The 19,303-nt window shown below is 42.9% G+C and overlaps 1 protein-coding gene across 1 annotated transcript in view; it reads left to right on the top strand.

Annotated features, from left to right (window-relative positions):
* Positions 1–4,687: 4,687 nt before the first annotated feature.
* LOC120850089 overlaps positions 4,688–19,303 on the top strand; it is a 36,077-nt gene continuing 21,461 nt past the window's right edge. Inside the window, exons 1-3 of the mRNA XM_042293995.1 lie at positions 4,688–4,882; positions 11,747–11,904; positions 17,102–17,181. Coding sequence (XP_042149929.1) covers positions 4,688–4,882; positions 11,747–11,904; positions 17,102–17,181 — 433 coding nt within the window. The remainder of the gene's footprint in view (positions 4,883–11,746; positions 11,905–17,101; positions 17,182–19,303) is intronic.

The following is a 19,303-nucleotide window of genomic DNA, read 5'->3' as shown; positions in this document are numbered from 1 at the left end:
TTGTTTTCGTCCAGCCCACAGACACCAAAAATTGTTTTCCATCACATAAAAGAGGCAACATCCTTCTTTATGTTTAGGAAGTTGAATATGCGTCAGGAACTCTCAAATCACTTATAGACGTGCCTATGGAGGATAAAAACGCCGGTAGAGATTTGCAGAGCATATTTCGGATAATTCGGGGGCGGCTTTACCTACGATGTATTTCTTTAGGGTGATCTGTCCTTTATTTGTGTTGTCAAGTCTTCAGGCGGTAATAAGATATTTTTTCTTGTCATTAGTAAATTTGACGGTGTGAAGTTCAGATCCTCCCGTGTTGCTTATTGCCCACCCGTGTCGATCTCAAGCGACACAGGAGGACGATACTCGAAAATACGACATCTGTTGCGTCTGCGGAAATGTGTTCTTTTTTTGTTTTTTTGTTTTCTCTGTTTGACAGTGTGAAATACCGGGTCGCTGGGTATTCCAAAAAGGACTGTGTGCTCACGTTATACACCTGAAGGTATATACTCAAAATGTGCAGGAAGAAAGATAATAAATGGTATTCTTCTAAATAATCCGATACACGAAGCCTTACTGTAAAAAGAAATGTATTGAAATGCATGTTCTCAACGTATACACGTTTGACGGAACTCCGTCTGGCAGGGCCACAGATTCGAGAAATACAGACCTTCACCAACCAAGTCCTAACCATTTAGGAGCCCCCCATCTCAGGGTCAACAAGATGTCGATTCTTTACTAGCTCGCCCGCACTCCATCACTGCTTACACGTCGTTTCAATAAGTCCGGCTAAATAAGTCGACAGGCACTTAAACACCGGCGTGTGTCAACGGAGTAGGGCATTTGAAGAAGAGAAAGTGAATGAAGCCAACGACACACCGTAGATGGAAACGAAGCTGCTGCTCTCCACGTACAAATAGTTGACCCTGATGAAAAAAAAAACGAATCGGTTTCGAAACGTCGGGCTCCTAACTGTTAAGGACATGTTTGGTAATGGTCCGTATTTGTCTAATAGAGATGCGTGCATTGATGTTCCTAATTAGACAAATAGCGCGAAGAAGAGACAATATATTTCTAATTTTATTACATTAGGACATCGGCTTGCGCGAGCTCGAACTTCGCAAAATAGTGTCTCGAGAGTATAAAGTTATATTCAATTCTGCGTGCGCATGTTCTGGGGCTCAATTTGCAACTCGGAGCTTTATCAGTCATGCGCGCTCTAACAATTTATTGGGCGGCCGCATATCATCGCGAGACTGCTATATATACTGCACAACTTTACAATTTGGAAATCCCATTTTGCTCTACTACGTTTCAGCTTAAAAGGGCGGTGCAGCGATTTTCATTTGGAATGTTTTTCACTTTACACGAGCTTACTGGCACTAGTGGGAGACAAGGATACTCGCACGCAACGCCACTGACCAAGAAACTCCTTTGTTGCGGTGTAATTTCAAGGACAAAAGCGATCATTTTCATTCAATCTCTCCTTTGCAAAAATTGATGACGTAACGTGGGGATCGCAGTACACCCCAACGACGATATTTGAATGCGGTTCATAGATTGGACCCGAGCATTGCGTGGGCACTGGATTTAGGCTCGTGATAATCGATCACTCGAGAAGCATTCGGGTAGTGGCCCGTGTCCAATCGCTGCAATGACGACAATAGCCGAACCACAACAATGTCTCGAACTCAGCGCCTGTCCTGTCCCTTGTCAACCGAAACGCGTGGCCATCATCAACATTGGCGGCATATATTCAGCTCCAGATCACGTGGCCGCTTGTTCTCGCTGCGAGTTGAGAGGGTAAACCCTGCTTGTTTTTCTTTAATTTTTTTCTGGGACTTCTATTGCGTGGGGTGAAAAACGAACGCGTGTTATATAGGTCATTAACGCCAGGGATCCGTTTTCAGCGGAATTTGCGCAAAGTAACAAATTGTTGCATCGCCCCTTTAAGGTATGTGTGAACCGGCCTGTATGGCAGCTTGCAAACAGCAGAGCGTTAGCATGTGCCATCCGCCGAGCCTTTAATCTCCTGCTGCCGTGCGCAAGTTCAATCCTTACACGTGCCGGCGTGTCGGCGTGCCGTCGTGTCCCTCTGCTGCGCGACGCATGCTCAAAAACTCACTGAGTAGATGTATCGCACTGGGTAGTTTTTTATCTCCAGCGGATACTTAAGTCCAGGCGGAGCCGATGAAACAAGCTCGAGCATATGGCCTTGAACAGCGCTTGCACTGCACGAGCGCGAGTGCTGGGCAGAGACGCTGAAAGCCAGAAGTTTGCTTTCGCAGCTTCTGGTACGCTCACACGTAAATAAATATTAAAATGAAAACAAAAAAGATTTTTTAATTGCATAGAAGTGACATTTATGATTTTTTCAATAATGTTTCCAAGAAATGAAAAAAAAAAATGAATTCGCACAGTGTTTACGTTGTTCGACCCAATTTAGGTGGAGGTCACGGCACGCTATAAGCCCCGACAACAAATCAGTGGCCCCGCCCGTTGCTACTTGGCTGGCTTGGCTGCTCGGTTGGCATCCGGTGCGTCTAGTCCGGCGTCTAATTCAGCCTGCTAGTCGTACGAGCAGACACGCGGCAGCCTACGGCATCGTCTGCTCTTTCACCACCGTCCAAGGTAGTCTGCAATGTCAGTGAGACGCGGGCACGAAATTTGCTATTCTGCCCCCGACCAAAACCTTCTGCAACGCTCCCAAGGCGTGACCATGAAAGTGGCATTCAGCGTTTCATCATGTATGCGCTGCGGTCCAATACAGGCCTCTGTCAGCTTCTGTTGATTTGCGGTAAAACGTGACCGGGAGTAGTAAAAAAAAGCAACAAAATAAATATGCAGTCATTGCACCTTTTCTGTTGTATTTTTTTCTCGTGCACGCATCCGCGAGGAAGGGGATTGAGCGTCATGACCAACAAGGCTTAGCGCAACATACTGGCAGCTGAAAGAGATCCCCATCCGGCCGCAGCCATGTTGCACATTGTTACCACTTGACGCGGGACATTATAGTTTTACGGTTCGATTTTGACAGAGTACCGAGCGCAGATGATTGCTTTTTGATCTTTAATAGCAGTACCGACGAGATAAGTTATGCTTCATTTATTTTAAGTCCGAAATGTGCTTTTACGACAATACCTCGGGCAGCTTCGCCATGGCTCCGATAAATGCCGTCAGCCGCGGTGCTGTATTTCAGGGTTTTTATCGGAGCTAGACAGTGACATCTGCGGCTTAGTTTATTATGTTTTTTTTACAGTGATCGCAATACAAATCTTGGCTCAGTTTTGCGTAAAAGCCTCAGGATTTGGTACAGTCACGTGTCAAGTTGTCGAAATTGTACAACATGGCGGTTAGCGAGGGGGGGGGGGGGGGAGGGGTTATCTCTAACCCTTCTGCCTCGTTGGTAATGACGCACAATTAAAACACGGCCTAAAAATATTCGCTTCGGCAGGCCAGGTGCACTGGAAATCTTTAGCTAATTGACTTTCGGAGCGAAATGACGGGAACATACCTGGAGAAACTTGGTGCGTGCACGAATTTAAGTCTGCACAATAATTTCCTTTTGGTCAGTAAAAAGGATATCAGCTCTGTGGGCTAGATAATTAAGTCACGAATGTCACCTCTTACGTTCAAAATATAAACGTAAAGCCGGAGTTACACTGTTCATGCATCATAGAAAAAACAGTGTGCATCGAGATTCAAACGGGAGTCACCGCGAAATCCCTGCTTCGAATGCCGAGTGGCAATAAGTTCAGGGAGGAAACATGGGCACGCGGCATTCGAACCACGGACATTGCGGTGACTCGTGTTTGCAGACTGTCTTTTGCGTGATGAATGAGCAGTGTGACCCCGGCCTTATGGATTTGTATGTAGCCTCGTCTTAATTCGTAGCGTAATTGACGTTATACCAGAGTTCCAAACTACGTTTTATTTTTCTATCGTTGACGAAATCTTTGTTTTATAAGCCAGATAGATAGTAGTCACCGACGGCTTAAGAAATGCCGGGCGTGTGACTTATTACCTAAACTCCTCTCTCTTTGTGATTCGTTCTTGAGCGTTGTTATCAGAAGTTTCCGAAATCTAATTGGTTTCGGAGCAATAATAAAACAATTGGGTCCTGGCACGCGCTGCGTTGTTTAGGACGTCAGCGTTTATAGTTTACCACGTCGTATTTCCTTCCCTTGTTTATGATAATAATCACCCCACGCCAGTGCAAGCTAGGAAGCGATAAAAACTGAGTGATTGCATTGATTTGGAAGACAACCATCTGTGGAATAGTTACTGTTTTCTTTCCCTTCTTATAAACCTCGTCAGGTTAATTTTGAGTTCATTCTCACGACGTAGTAGGCGAAGTGTGACTTTGTTTTTCCTGTCGCTTCAAGGCTGTTTTAGGCATTTGTGTGAGATGCAACCACAGAAACCAAAGCGACGAGGGAATCGGAAAAACTTAAATTCATAATTGCTTCCCGAAGCTACTTCTGGCTTTTTATTTTTACTCCGTTGTGTATTACGAGCACTTGTCTCGCATGTTAACGCAGCCTGTCTGAACAATGCTTTTCCCTTAAGAGAGTCTCGTCACAAACGTCAGCTATGAACCGCTACTGCTGTATTTTGAGATAACAACAACAAAAAATAGGAACTTATTTAACATTTGGGCAGTGATCAGTCGATCTCAAACGAGGAGTGAATGCGGAAAGAATACGTTGTAATGGGCCTCCACTGCGTATTGTTGTTCGCATATTTCGCCGCGGCTGAGGTCTGGGCGCAGTACGAGAAATGGACGCCAAGCTATCACTGGACGGAGGAAATGACCATAAAAAACCCGGAAAACAACCCTGCCTTCAACCACCCAGATCTTGGGTCTCTGCAAGATGCATGGCAGGTATGTGATTAAGATAGGAGGGGGTGGGGGACGAAATACAGGCTGTATTCTTAAGATTTTACTTTTTTTTTTTTTTTAAAGACAAGAAAGTTATATTTATGCGGACTGTGCAGGTGAGTTACACGGTCAGAAATACATAATCGATAAGCATCACGATAAATCAGTTTATTAACTAAAATTTGCTCATTACCATTTTTATTGATTGAAGATAAAGATATGATTCCTATCAGGGACTTGCTGAGTATCATCGAAAACTGCTAAATGAGTAAATACCAGAATCACTTGGAGCGCGTAGGAAGCGCACTAAAGTTACCATCATTGAGGTGTTCTGAAGTCGAATTGAGGTCGTGAGTTTTCCGGTTCAGAGGGACACGCCCCCAACGATCACCGGAACCTAAAGACGGTATTGGATGGAAGAGACACCTGGTTTGGCACTAGCAGTGGCTTCGGTGTGGTTTTGGTCACCCTGGGGGCCGTTCCACCGACCGCGTCCTCCACTTCCGGCTTCACTTGGGGTTTTCTCGTTTGGCTGGCTTGAGTCGCTGTATCGCCTCTTCTTCCTACCTCCATGGTTAGAATAAAACTACAGTGAACTAGAATACGAGGTAGTGTTGGGAGCGGAGCCATTCGCGTGAAGCGCGTGGTGTAGGTACCAAACCGGAACCAAACCGTTATTTTGGACCGAACCCAACGTTACCGAAACACTCAGTTGGGAAACTCACCCCCGAAACCTCGACCACTGGTGTTTACCGAGACCCAGCTGAATGCGATAACAGCGCCGCCCTTTAGAAACGAGTTGAGGCATGAAAGTTGCTTTATATGGCTACTGATAGAGTCACTGAATGTTCCCAGAGTACCGAAACTCTCGGACTCGAGGGGGAAAAAAATAACTGTTCAACTTTTTTTTTGTGTGTGTGTGGTTAATATGAGCTTTCAGAAAGCATGTTTTTGCGTAAAAAGAAACGGAAAATGTTCTTTTTCTAGGAGCATTTATTGAAGATTAGTACAGAATGACAGGCACATGATGTTTTTTAAACTCTTTAGTTTACAAGGTTTTGTCGCACAATTTTTATTCTTTTTATACAACCATGTCTCACCGGTGATTTCAGGTAGCGCGTCCTAGCTTGGGTAGTAGTTCGGGATGCGTCCGCTTGGACGATAGGCGTGGCCGCCATCTTGAAACTGACCCGGCACTGCACAGGAAACATCATGAAAGTAACCGGTTCAAAACGGTATAAGTTAATTTTAATTTTTTTTTATTGCAAAATGAATGTCAGAGAAATAGAAATTGGGAGTTGTATTCATATGTAGAGATCAAATTGCCATATACCGAATCGCAATGCATGAGAACTTGTGGGTTTTCGTGGCGCTTTTGTATTGTCACAATGATTAATCATGTGTCGTGTGGTCACGTGACGTCATGATGTCAAGGCATGCTGTCAAGTAATGTCACGTCACGTGGCCACGGGAAGTAGTCACGCGACAAATGTCGACTTAAGTTTACAACGTCACTAGATTTATTAGCGCCACCTCTGTGGCTCCGAGGCGGCGCTCTCGTCTCGGTGGCTCTGAGGCGAGAGCGCCGGCCTACGGATCCCCATGTGGCGGGTTCGAATCCCGGCCGAGGTGCCGGCAATCTGGCGGAGGCTTATTGCGGAGAAGGCGCCGTGTAACCGAGCTTTCGGTTGCACGTCAAAAGATCCCCAGGTGGTCCAAATTAATCCTCAGTCCTCCGCTGGGGCGTGCCAGATGCCCGTCGTTGGTTTGGCACGTAAAACCCCCAAATTTGATTGTAGATTTATTACTGCGTTGTTGATACCCTGACGTCCCATGGCATTACGACCTTTCACCGCGAGTCACGTGACACCTTGACGACCTCCGTTTTCATGAGCCCGAGTCGACTGCTCGGGTTCGTGGCAATTAGCATCGCCAAACATTCGGGTAACGGTTCGCTTTCAATCAGATGTGAGAATAGCCGGACTCTGACAATGTCTAAAGCTCAACCCATAATTTATTCTTTGCCAAACACAGCGCATGCCTTTAATGAAGACCTGTCCGCTCGTTCTAATTGCGAGTTGAGGAGGGGAAAGCTGCTTCTCTCCTTTATTTTTTCAACGCCTGCCATTGAGCGGAGACGAGAACTCATGGGTGTTTCTGCAAGTTATCACCGTCAGGAATTGGCTCTTATGGGTATTCACTGAAAGTACAAAAATTGTTGCAGGACCCATTTTACAGGTACACATCATTGAGGCACCCAAACATGTTTTCGTTGTTGCTGAACTGTTTCAGAAAGTTGTCCCCGAGAAGAGAAGCATTGAAAGGGCTAAATTTGACTTTTTGTTCCGCCGATAAATAGAACTACAACTGTGTACGGGAGAGATACATGAGAAGGAAGATCCTAGTGGCCTAAGAGGTACAGCCGAACGTTGGCAGCCGCTCAAAGTCTTACAGGAGTGTCGTTCTCATGTTCTTCCCTAAGCTTTGACCACCTTCATATATTGTATATACTTCACAGTTTGGGGGAGTAAAATAAGAGAAATGGAGGATCCCTGTTAACAAATGGCTCAAATATAATACAGAGGAGGGAGTCCCACAGGAAAGAAAGGTATTCTCTGGAGGACTATCGAAAAAAGAAGAAAAACGAAAGAGGATTCCAAAATCTCTGTGATGCGAAATTAGAGCGCTGGTCATGAGGACGAGGAAGGGAGGGTACGGAGGGGAGGGCGTGCCGTCCTCCCTCTCCGTACCCCCTCCTCCTCTCCTCTTCCTCTCATCCCCCTCCCTCTTCCATTCCCTCCTCTCCTCTCCTCCTCCAATTCAGTTTCCTCGCTAAATTTAAAGGGGAAAATGACATCACATGACTTGGGGTCACATCACCTATAAACAAATTCAGTTTCTCCGCTAGATTTAGCGGGAAAATTGACGTCACGTGCCCTCAACACCAATTAAATTTCCCGTTAAATTTAGCGGGAAATTGAATTGGTGTTAAATCTAGGGAGAAACTGAATTTGCCCGCTAAATCTAGCGGAGAAACTGAACTCAATTTTCCCTCTAAATTTAGCGCGCTTACCCCGACGCCGACAGCGACGCCTACGCCGCTCAACCCGGAAACAAACGCCTAAGAGCTGCGCTCTAAAAAAAAGAGGGGGGGAGGGAGTCTTAAAAACATACTTTGTTTTAATGTTTTCTCTGCTCCGCATCTTCGGCCAAGAGCAGAACGCGTTATTCGGAAAAATATTTTGTTTGCAAAATCTCTCCTGCAAGAAATGCCCGAAAGCGTGTTTTCGTGTTGCCAGACGCTTTCGCCGATATTCACGGCGCAACACCACGCAAGAATGATTGGTGTATCCCGAATGCAAGGTCTTGCACGGAGCGCGAACCTTCTGCAGCGTGCATTATGCATTGCTCTCTTTTATTTTCTCAGCAAGAGCAAATCACAATGACAACCAACCTATAGTGCGATGACGTCTTTATAATTAAAATTAACAGGTGGTTATTCATTACCAAATTTGGTTATTCATTACGAATGTATCGCGCAAAAGGCTAGGACAGGAAGAAATGATGAGACTGCCCTGTTTCATTGTTCCTTCCTGTCCTAGTCTTTCGCGCTATAATTTTATGGCGATGTCGTCACATAACATATTAAACAGTTCTGTTTTCTGGTGAAATGCGATGTTCTCAACACTAGCAAAGTTGAATGTCCAAATTGTAAAGTTGTGCAGTATATATAGTGGTCTCGCAATGATATGCGGCAGCCTAATAAAAGGATATAGTGCGCCCGACTGATAAAATACAGCGTTGTAAAGTCAGGGCCCAAAACAAGTGCACATAAAGCCGATTAAAATATTAGAATGCTAAGGCTGTACTTTTCAAAGTTACGAGTTCGTGCAAACCTATGTCCAAATGTGATTTCTGTTAGAAATATATTGTCTGCCCTTCGCGCTATTCATATGTAATTAGGAACATTATTTCATGCATTTCTATGCATTTCTTTTTTCAATAAGCCGTTGTGTTTGAAAATTTTTATAGTACTATTTATTATCTCTTTTCCTCCAGATGTAGTGTATTTGCCTTCAGGTCTATTTTTTTAGCATCAGCATTAGTGAGCACATAATTCTTTTAGGGTCGAAGCACCTTAGGATCTAGCCTTGTCCATCCGTCCGGCGTCCGTGCTCACAGCGATTGCCATCCCATCTGTCTGTCATGGATGAAACGCTGCATGTAGCCGCTCAACGTCTATACAGGAGAGAGCGGTGCGGTCAAATGCTCAAATGCGAATATAACCACGTTCCATAACACACATTCTCTTTCTGGCATGGACCGTTGACTTAAGCGGTGGGGATGCGTTTTCACGGCTTCTAGCGGATCCAAGCTGATCCGCTAGAAGAACCACTGCCTCTGCATTTTACCGACCATAAAGCACCATCAACACTAGCTGTGAACAATAAAATCAGTATCATCAGCACAACCATAGCTTCGCCCCAATCAACATCATTCACCACATGGAGATGTGATTTGTTTGGCATACCCCGCGGCCCGATGTTTCTCACGGCCAAAAAGCGAAAAAAAAAAGCCCGTTTCTGGAGACTCAACAGATGGCGTTTTTTCGAGTATCGTCCTCTCATGTCGGTCTCAAGTGTTTATGTGAACTTCATACAGTCCAATTTATTGATCATAATACGAATATATTTACTGACTGAAGATTGGACAACATAAATAAATACCAATCGCCTTAAAGATGTACATCATAAGTAAATGCACCTAAAATTGTCTGAAATATGCCCTGCAAGTATTTTCCGGCGTTTTTATCATTGATATGCAAGTCTGTAAGTGATTTGAGAGAGACTTAAACAAATTTCTGAGTTTGAAGATGATTTTTAAAAAAAACTCCCTGTTCCCGACTCATAAATGTGTTCCTGACGCATAAATGTGTTCCTGACATATGTGTTCCTGACACAAACTATGATGACTGCGCAGGCAGACCGTCAGAAAGTGACTTATTAAGTAGTTGCAGTGTCGAGAAGAGTATGAAATACTACTGCGATCTATTTAACAATAAATGACAAATTAGCAAAAGTGATACTTATTTGCAAATTGGAGTGACCGCCCGTCTTGTCAAAAACAAACGTTAAACGCCAGGATATGTCGAAAATGTTCACGTGGGTAGGCGCTATTTTAGGACAGATTGGATCTGAGTACGAAAGTGCGAATAGATTAGAGTGAACAACTTTGATCACTCTCTTCTGGATGATGATTAGCCTACATCACGCTGCTGAGTGTAAACAATGTTGGTCAGGAAAACAAACCTTGTGATTGCTGCTTAGTGTCTCTATCAAAAGTAGAATGAAAGGGCTCGTCTTAATACATTCGTGGTAGTTTGAAAATATGGCTTATTTCAGCTCAGTTGTGCTTTCATCATATATATTGTGCAACGTATTTCCTAAACTAGATTTCACAATATATATGGCGAGGAGCTGCCAATTTCATAATTTCATGTACTGTAATTAAGTCCTAAGTTTAAGAGAACAAATAGGATTCAACTTTTGATACTCGACGTAAATTTGTACTAATCACGGGTATTTTAGGCGACCTACCAGACTGATGACCTTACCGTTCAAGTAAAATATACGCGACTGAGGTAAATAAATAGACGAATCATGTAAACACAACGTTTTTCAATGTTAATTTAGCTTTTCATTTACTGTGTCGTCGAGATTAAAGATCGCAATTTTTTTTTATATTTGAAAATAAAAATAATAGTGCGAATAATAATAATAAAAACAACGATACAGTCACTCGTTTCAAGGTTGAAATAGTGTCTATTGCCAAAACAGCGCGGAAAATATATTGGCAATTTAGCGGTTCAAACCGGTTCGAACCGGTTCGAACCTTTATTCTTGCTCCCCGAAACTGAACCGGAATTGAACCGAAAGGACTCTACACTAAGTGCGGACAATGCACCCGTTGAGGACTATCTAAGCAAAATCTTTTATTTTGACCCCAAATTAACCCCTGTGGACTATACACTGGGTGGGGACTACAGACCGAAGAGTATGGCACATTATCGCCCTATCATTTTTACAAACAATAATACTTTAAAAAAAAAAAAAAAAAAAAAAAAAAAAAAAAACGAAGAAGGCAGAAATAACTAAAATATGATTAAACATAAATCCAAGGAGCGCTAGAGACTCGTCAACTATCGTTTCCTAAAAGCATGGGATGACCATACGCAAATTAATTTTTCGAGTATGCATTTTGTACTAAAGAAATATCATACCTACAAATGTGCGAGCTAGACATGTTTAAAATTAGCGGCGTCGTTAGCAGGTGTTTGTTCTCCATAACCATATAATTATGCTGTACGGTTACACAAATACGCGCTTGCACGTAATGTAACGGCACGAGCACATTTATGTTGTAGTCATGTTGAAACCAATGATAGTGATACAAGCGTTCCATTTGTTCTTTGTGTATGAGCGTTCATTGAAGGGCATGCATTCATTACAGACGAAAATTATTACTTTGTTGTGATTTAAAGTGGGGCAATGCCTGATGTTTACTGTTGACAGGAAACGAATGCTTAAATGTGAGTAATACCCGTGCCGCACGGGTAACTCGAATGCCATTTACAACGAATGACATTTGAACGATCGGCCAATCAGCGCGCGACACCCCGAGCGTGGGGCCAATCACGCGCGACAGATCGCGAACCCATTCGTCGATCACACGCATGTCATTTGCTGTAAATGGCATTCGAGTGGCCCGTGTGGCACGGGTATAAGTGCCCTATTTAGTTGGCCCTGCCACGCGTCTTTCCGTAATATTTGGAAAATAATAAGAAATGTTTTGTTTTGATGATTGCAGGTCCTAGAAGAAACATCAAATGAGACGTATTTTTTGTTGTTTCGCAGCAGCATTCCCCTTGATCAGAAATGTTTCTCCACAACAGCAAATATCACAGACAAAACGAACAAAACCGCAAATTACACTATAATGAGTTACGATACGAAAGAAAAGAAATAGTAAGTATTTCCCTCATCAGCGAAATAATAATATTAATAATAATTATTATTATTATTCTGCTTTCATGTTTGTTGTCGATATTTTCGGGCTCGTCAAAGCCAAAGTAGGCTTGTGGGGCATAGCCCGGAAGAGGCAGTAAGTCATTATATACATATTTAGTTAAGAAACTAACACAGATAAACAATCATATTTGTCCGGGGGGGGGGGGGGGGGGGGAGCGGTGGGCAGTCAGTCACTTTGTACATGGCACGCATACAGACAGTCAATCACAGTGGGCCGGTAGAAACATTATAGACATATGTACAGCTACATGTAGCGACACATAAAGAGTATACATATAAATATATACATGCCACGGACAGAGATAGTCAATCACAGTGGACCGGATGGAACATTATAGAGATATATACAGGTAAATTAAAAAAGTTCCGACAAGGTTGTCAAAATAAAGGTAAGAAAACATTAACGAACAGTTAATGTGGAATCCAATCAATCAGGAAGTTTTTTAGTTGCTTTTTTGAGGTAAGCGTAAAACTGTCACCAGGAAGTGAATTAAATATGTTCGGGACATAAATATCACGAGTAGCTTGACCGTAGCGAGTATAAGAACGAGGCAAAACATAGCGAGAACAATCTCTTAGAACTCGGAAGGACATGAATGTTTTTTTTTTTTTTAATCATCCATCCAAAAGTGGCGCTAAATTACTGAATTCACGAACAACTTTTGAAAGAAAGGTAACCCAAGATACTCAAAAATATTTCCGCATTCTGTCAAATCACAGTTATACGCCACGCTCTTCAGTAAGTTCCGCAGAATATTATAATCCGTACTTGTGATCTTATGGGGCAATTGGAAAAAAATACCGTATTTACTCGAGTGAAAGCGGCACTGTACACTCTAAAAAAAGCCCGTGCGTCTGCTTTCCCGCACAATACTCGGAGATCCAATCACCGCACCTTACGGATGCAGCTCAGCGAATGACAGGGCCGAAACATATGTTTAGACCAAAAAACGCAGTCTGAGTTGTGACATTATGATATGGAAGCGTGACGTTTTGCATTGCTTAATGTCACAACTCAAAATGCGTTTTTTGGTCTAAACGTATGTTTCGACATTGTCATTCGCTGAGCTGCCTCCGTAAGTTGCGTTGATTGGCTCTCCGAGTGTTGCGGGTGAAAGTAGACGCACTAACCTTTTTTAAAGTGTTTATGAACAAGACCCTTGCGACGGCTTTCCCACAGAACACATATACAGCCAATCATTGCATTTCGCATAAAAAACATAGAACACAATTATCCATTCAAATGCAACCTTCACAGATGGTACCTTCGCACGAAGACGTTATCTCTGTACTGTAAACAGCTGGAATCGTGGTCTCGATCGCGGTGATTGGCAATCTGCGTGCTCCGCGGAAAAGAGCACCCACGGGTTTTCTTCATAGGCAGTGCGGCTATTACTCGAGTAAATACGGTAGTAATTCCGTATCTTAAAACGCAGTATGCAAGACTGCTGGCAATAGCGCAGCGCACACAGATCGGCGCAAGACGTCTACTGGTGTTCAAACGCCAGGCAGCACTTCTGAATTTGCTAAAAATACAGGACATGTAGGTGTTCCAAGCAAGGTCGCTGTTAAAATAAACGCCAATGTATTTCCCTGAATTGACAGAAGAATCCGTCGTACAGGAACAAGAAGCACATTCAGAGGTATGAATTAACAAAGGAATGTTCGTCACAGTTTGTTTTAAAGAATTTCTAAAGCATACTAAACTAGTTTTTGAGGAGTTAACTTTGATACAGTTGTCAATAAACCAGTTCATAGCAGTGAAAACAGATTGTAGTACTTGTGCGGCCCTCCGCGGCGGTGGATCTATTGGCGCTCACAGGCGACACAGGTTCAGGGTCTGCCGCGCCCTACCTCCTAGATCATGTTACCGCCAGGGTTGTAGGCTGATTCGTTTGCAAAGTCGCTCCGGTTGCTTCCTTTACGTCGCGTAGACGGAGACGCCATACGCCGGCTGTTGAAACAGGCACCGCGAAGCATGTTACAGGGTGGCGCACCTCTATCGCTCCGGTCCATGGGCATTTTTAGGTCGGTTGTACGAAAATGTATACGAAATTTTCCCTACAAACTACCGTCCACCTCTGAGCTCTCAATTTGTCTTTTCCTGACCACCCCGTAGCCGTTTTACGCTTTTTAATGATGATGAAATTGTGAAGAGCTGGTAAGTGCACGCCACATTTCTGGCAACCGCGTTAGCGTCAATTTGGCCATATTTCTCGTTTTATAACTTAAAAGCCACAAAAATATTGTATTATGTTTTTGCCGACTCTGTTATTAGATACTATAAACGTCAATTTCGGAGAGTTTAAATAATATTAAATATAGCCTTTTTTAAATGATTTTCAAAATAAAGCATTTTAAACTAAATGCCCCGTGTGAGCGATTCTCGTAGATCCCTCCCGCTAACCAAGAAAACAATATTTCACGCAAAGATGAACTATATACGGAGCATCCGGCTGGCAAAGGTTTGAGACCTTAGCTTCTAGAGATACGGAAAAAAATATTCTTTAATCCAGAGCGTTATTGCGCAATTTTTATTCTCAAAATAGCTACTCTAATACTCGGTGATTAATATTTTTTGTCAATTCTTGTTATGCCTGATTTGTCAGTGAATATTTCTAGACCCGTAGCCAGAACAGTTGTTTGGGAGAAGACGCCCGAAATGCCAACATCGGGCGATACGCAAAACGCGCACGTCACTGAGAGGGTGCTTACAACTTTTTTTTCGCAGAGACAAACATTTTTTTTTTAAAACAAGGATTGGTTTTATTTTTGTCGGCATGAAGCCATCAAAATATATATCTTTCATCAAAATTAAACATGGTCATGGACATGTTTGTTCGATCTTTTTCTGAAAACGCCCAGTAGTTAAAAAGAAAAAAAAAAGCTTCCGAAGACCAAAATTAAACAATTTACGCAGAAAAATTGAATGGTCAACGGTATGCACACGCACACACACACACACAGAAAAAACAGTATCCTGAAACGCTCCGTTCAAATAATCGGTATTGTCGTCTAGGAGCAGTTGCGTGCCCTTCTGAGGTACACAACCATATTGCGATTTGGATATCATCAGGTGGCTGCCCAAAAAACTGCTCATCACAAGAAATAGGTGCTCTTCTAACCGGTTTACCAAGACAGGCAATATTGATATGGGGCGGTAATTCTCTATCACATTTGGTTTCCGCCCTTAAAAATGGGTCATGCAATAGCCACTTTGATCTCTTTCTTAATCTTGCGTGTCCTTATGAAACCGTTCGTCATAAAAAGAAGCACGTGTTTTAAAGACGAAAAGTTAATTGGAGAAAGCCAAAGGGTAATTCCATCTGCTCCAGATCATCTAGTCCACTTCATACTAAACAGAGCCGACTGCCAAGCTTTTTCATCCACATCATGAAGAAAAGCAGACGAGTAAATTGTATCTTTCAATGATACTTTCTAAATACAGCCACTGGGTGATTCGACTGAAGAAGTGGCGAAGGACGTGTTAAGCTTTTCCGCGGTCTTCTTACTATTGTCGAAAAAAAATTTGAAAATGGCGTCACCAGTTGAGCGCTAACTTTAGTGACCTCTGAGACCCTTCACAAGAGACCAAGTTTGTAAAATATTAAAACAATTTTCTGAGAACCTTTTTTTTTTAAAAAATAAAGTCGCTTAGCGAAACGAACGTGGGCAATGACCTCGTTCCTCGGTGCATGAAGTTCTGCGTGTAATTGGACATTTCGAGGAGCTCGCGTACAACGCACTAAAAACTTTTATCAGCGATGGAATCTAAAATATGAGCATTTAACTAAATGCGATCTGGCCTTCGTTTTTTTACTAAATGTTGCGCTGTGCCTTCGCTTTGAAAGAGTCCTAGACTTACCAAAATGTTGAGTTAACATCAGAGTGCGATGACCCATTGGAGAAAAGGGCTCCAAACGCATGACGAAGCCAGTCTGTCCAAAATCTTTTTATCGAAGATTTGAACGATTGGTCGATCACTTTTCGCAGCCGCTGCCGGGCCAGACTGCCATACTATTTGACACCGAACAAAAAAAAGGGTCGGCCATTTTTTGCGAAATTACTGCCGATTTCAGTGTTGCTTCTAACGTCCCGACACAAATATGGTAAATACACGAGGACACCAGTCTACCGCCCACCGCCTCTTATATGGTTGGTGCACTGAAAACGCTTTCAAAACCTACGCCAGCAAGCGTAAGGGTAGTCGCAAACATCGGATGTTTAATCTTTCATCAAATCTATGTTCATATCTCGTACGATGCAGAATAATCTAGACTGCAGCTCGTGCCAAGTTGTCGCTGTGAGCTCATGAAGGCTTTGCCAGTGTCTTTTAGAAGGAGGTCTATAGCGTACGAAAAGACAAAGAAAGTGGAAGGAGGTCTCAATTTTTAAGGAAATACATTCTGCGTAACAGAAAGTTACTTCCTGACTTGAGACATAGTTATTCACTTTTCGCATATACTACCATCCCCCTCCAATTGAATAATCACGAGAAAACTAAAAGGAATTGTAACCCGATAACTGGTAAAGATCTCACAAAGCTTCGGGTTCGTTGGATTACGTTAAAAAAGAGCGTTAATGCGAGGCAAGACTTCATTAACAATCACTCTAAGACACTCCCAGTACTTTCTCAAACTTGCAATGTTAACGTACAGAATATAATTTCAGTGGTAGGGTGGAACCAGCAACCGCTTCAACTTATCGAAGTCCTTTCACGTATTGAAAGTCACCGCCGCTGTCTAACACATTTTTTTCTCTCCAGATTCTGAGCATTGTCGTTACGGACGATGTGCACATTTTCGAATTCCCGTTCGTAAATTCCTATTCCCGTTCGTAAATACCTAAACAAACTTCTACTGCATTCCTTTCCCCTTTATTCTAGCATTAAAGAAAAGTTGCCTGCATGAAAAATGCAGGTGTTCGTTAAAAGGTACCCTTGAAAGAGCGTCCGAAAAAGGCAGCTTACGCAGTCTACGTTAGACAAAGTCAGCTTGCTTTAGGTCTACCCACTAATCCTTCCAATCACAGCTCGGTTTCTGTCGTCCCCGCACGCTCTCATCTCCTTCTCGCACTTAGTTTCTCGGCGCATATGTTCTAAAATTAACTTGCTCGTAAATTATTTTAATTTCAGCGAGAATATCACGCTACAAGTGAAAGCTCTGACTCAAACTGACTACCCGCTTGAAAACGTTATAAGGGCAAACTTCGAAGGTATGTATATACTCAAACCACGCTTTGAAAAGGGGGGGGGGGGGTTTGGGGAGAGAGATATAGCCTAGTAAGGTACGTTGTTGGGCTAGTTGGTTCATCTATATAGCCTGAGAGGGTTATCCTTTCAACCCTTCATTCAGATGTATTCACATTTTTAGGACACATTAGGCCCTATTGGGAATTATAAATTCAGAAGTTTCAGCCTTACCAATCATACAGCATCCTACGCTTCTCAAGTTATAGAAAAGACGTGACTTAATTAGAAACCCTATTGAAAATTCCATCAAGATACGTAATTTGGGACACTGACTGCCAGTCAGCAGCCTTGACGTGCCCTGATGGTCAATCAAATGACGTCTGACTGCCACTGCCAATGGAATTTAATCAACAAGGGCAGCATTTATATAAGAGTAAAGCTATAAGCACTCATAGATATCGCCAAATGCCTCGACGAAACAAAATGTTGGAGAAAAAAAAAGAAAAAAAAAAAAAGCAGGTCAACCGCGGATCGAACACCCGTCCATTTGCGTACAAAACGGACACCTTAACCCCTATGCTATGCCATCGCTTAGGAAACTCGATTTGACCATTTGTTTTATACGAGATGCTTCAGCTGCAAATGCAGTTATGCCTTCAGCATGTTATGCAAAGCACTCGTGCATCACTCGCCGTACTTCAGTTCTACTCACCTGCCACGCAGAGTAATTTCGCGACGTAGAACGATCCTTCAGTTCGCGCGTCTCCGGCCCAGTAGACCTGGTACACCTTGTCGTCTTCAACTACACCGCTTAAGTCCATTACATCGTCGGAACTCACAACAGGCTAAGTCTTGTCGAGTAGACATTCCACTAAAACATAAGACATTGTAGAGCCCGGGCAGGATCGACAGCTTGGAGCAAGCGGGCAAACAAAACGAGTCGAGAGCGACCGTTTACGGAAGCTCGGCGAAGCCTCTTTGGGCGACGTGAAAGTGGCGTGCTCGGCATTTTGGCGGGCGTCTGATCAAGGTTGTCGGTCGATTGCGCTTCATATCTCTAACATCAGCGGTTTTATGGGCTCACGTCCAGAAATTGTTTTCTCAAGCATAGATTATTTTTCGTATTCATAGATTTGACGAAATAGCGGTATCCGAACGAACTTTACGTCCTTTGACCTTACGTCTGTCTGCACGTCAAAGCTTTTTTACGTACAGTCAGAGACAGTCGATGTACAATCAGAATCGCCACTAAGACATCTTGATGGCATTTCGCGGCGGCCGACTGCCACCAGGAAACCATCAGAAAGCCGACAAGCGGAGTGTGACTGGAGTTTGAATGTCGGTCAGAGTAACTTGTTGGCCAATCAGACACGCTTGACGTACAGTCACGCACAGTCAGCGGTCCACTAGAAAACATTGACTGCCAAACAGGGTTACATTGATAAATTTTCCTTCGGGAAATATTAAAAAAAAATTAATTCCAATCCGAAAATAGTGTGTTTGAATGTGAAGTAGAGTGCCCTAGTACAAGTTGAGGTACAAATTGTAGAAAAGGCAATTTTAGAATAGAAAAAAAAAACACCCAGAAAATAAAAAAAAATTCACAAATGTTTTATCATAAAAGAGCGAGTTTTTTGTGTTTTTTAGACTGAGTATTTTAATTTGTTTTTGTTTTTTATGAAATTTCAGTTCAGGACATTCCTGCATAAAGTTTTTACGCTATCAGAACGTCAAATGATACATTTCATCCTACCAGATTTCCTGGTAAAAAGTGGAACTGAGAAAAATGCATTTGAAGTTTCAACTTCAGGTTTCTTTATTTTCTGAGTCTCAGGCATACAAAATGCACTTGAAGCATCGAAAGCACCTTCTTTTTGAAACTTCATTGTCCCCATGGAATTAACTACCAGCTTGCGTCGTTTGTGAGCAAGCTATTTTCGGTGGCAGGCATTCCTCGACAGATAAACTGCCGAGAACCATGAGGCAAATGATACCAAAAAACAGCAAAGTAGCAATCTGATCTGAATTGGAAGATACTGTCAAAAGGTCACTGCTCAAGATAACAAACTATCACGTCACCGGGCAGGACCAATTGTAGGCCCTATCTTGGGTCTCAACCAGTAAGATTGCTCATACAATATGTTT

The sequence above is a fragment of the Ixodes scapularis genome, unplaced genomic scaffold (assembly GCF_016920785.2).
Source record: "Ixodes scapularis isolate PalLabHiFi unplaced genomic scaffold, ASM1692078v2 PGA_scaffold5__190_contigs__length_132052651, whole genome shotgun sequence".
NCBI lineage: Eukaryota > Metazoa > Arthropoda > Arachnida > Ixodida > Ixodidae > Ixodes > Ixodes scapularis.
The sequence above is the reverse complement of the archived record's forward strand: the minus strand, read 5'-3'. Positions and strand labels throughout refer to the sequence as shown.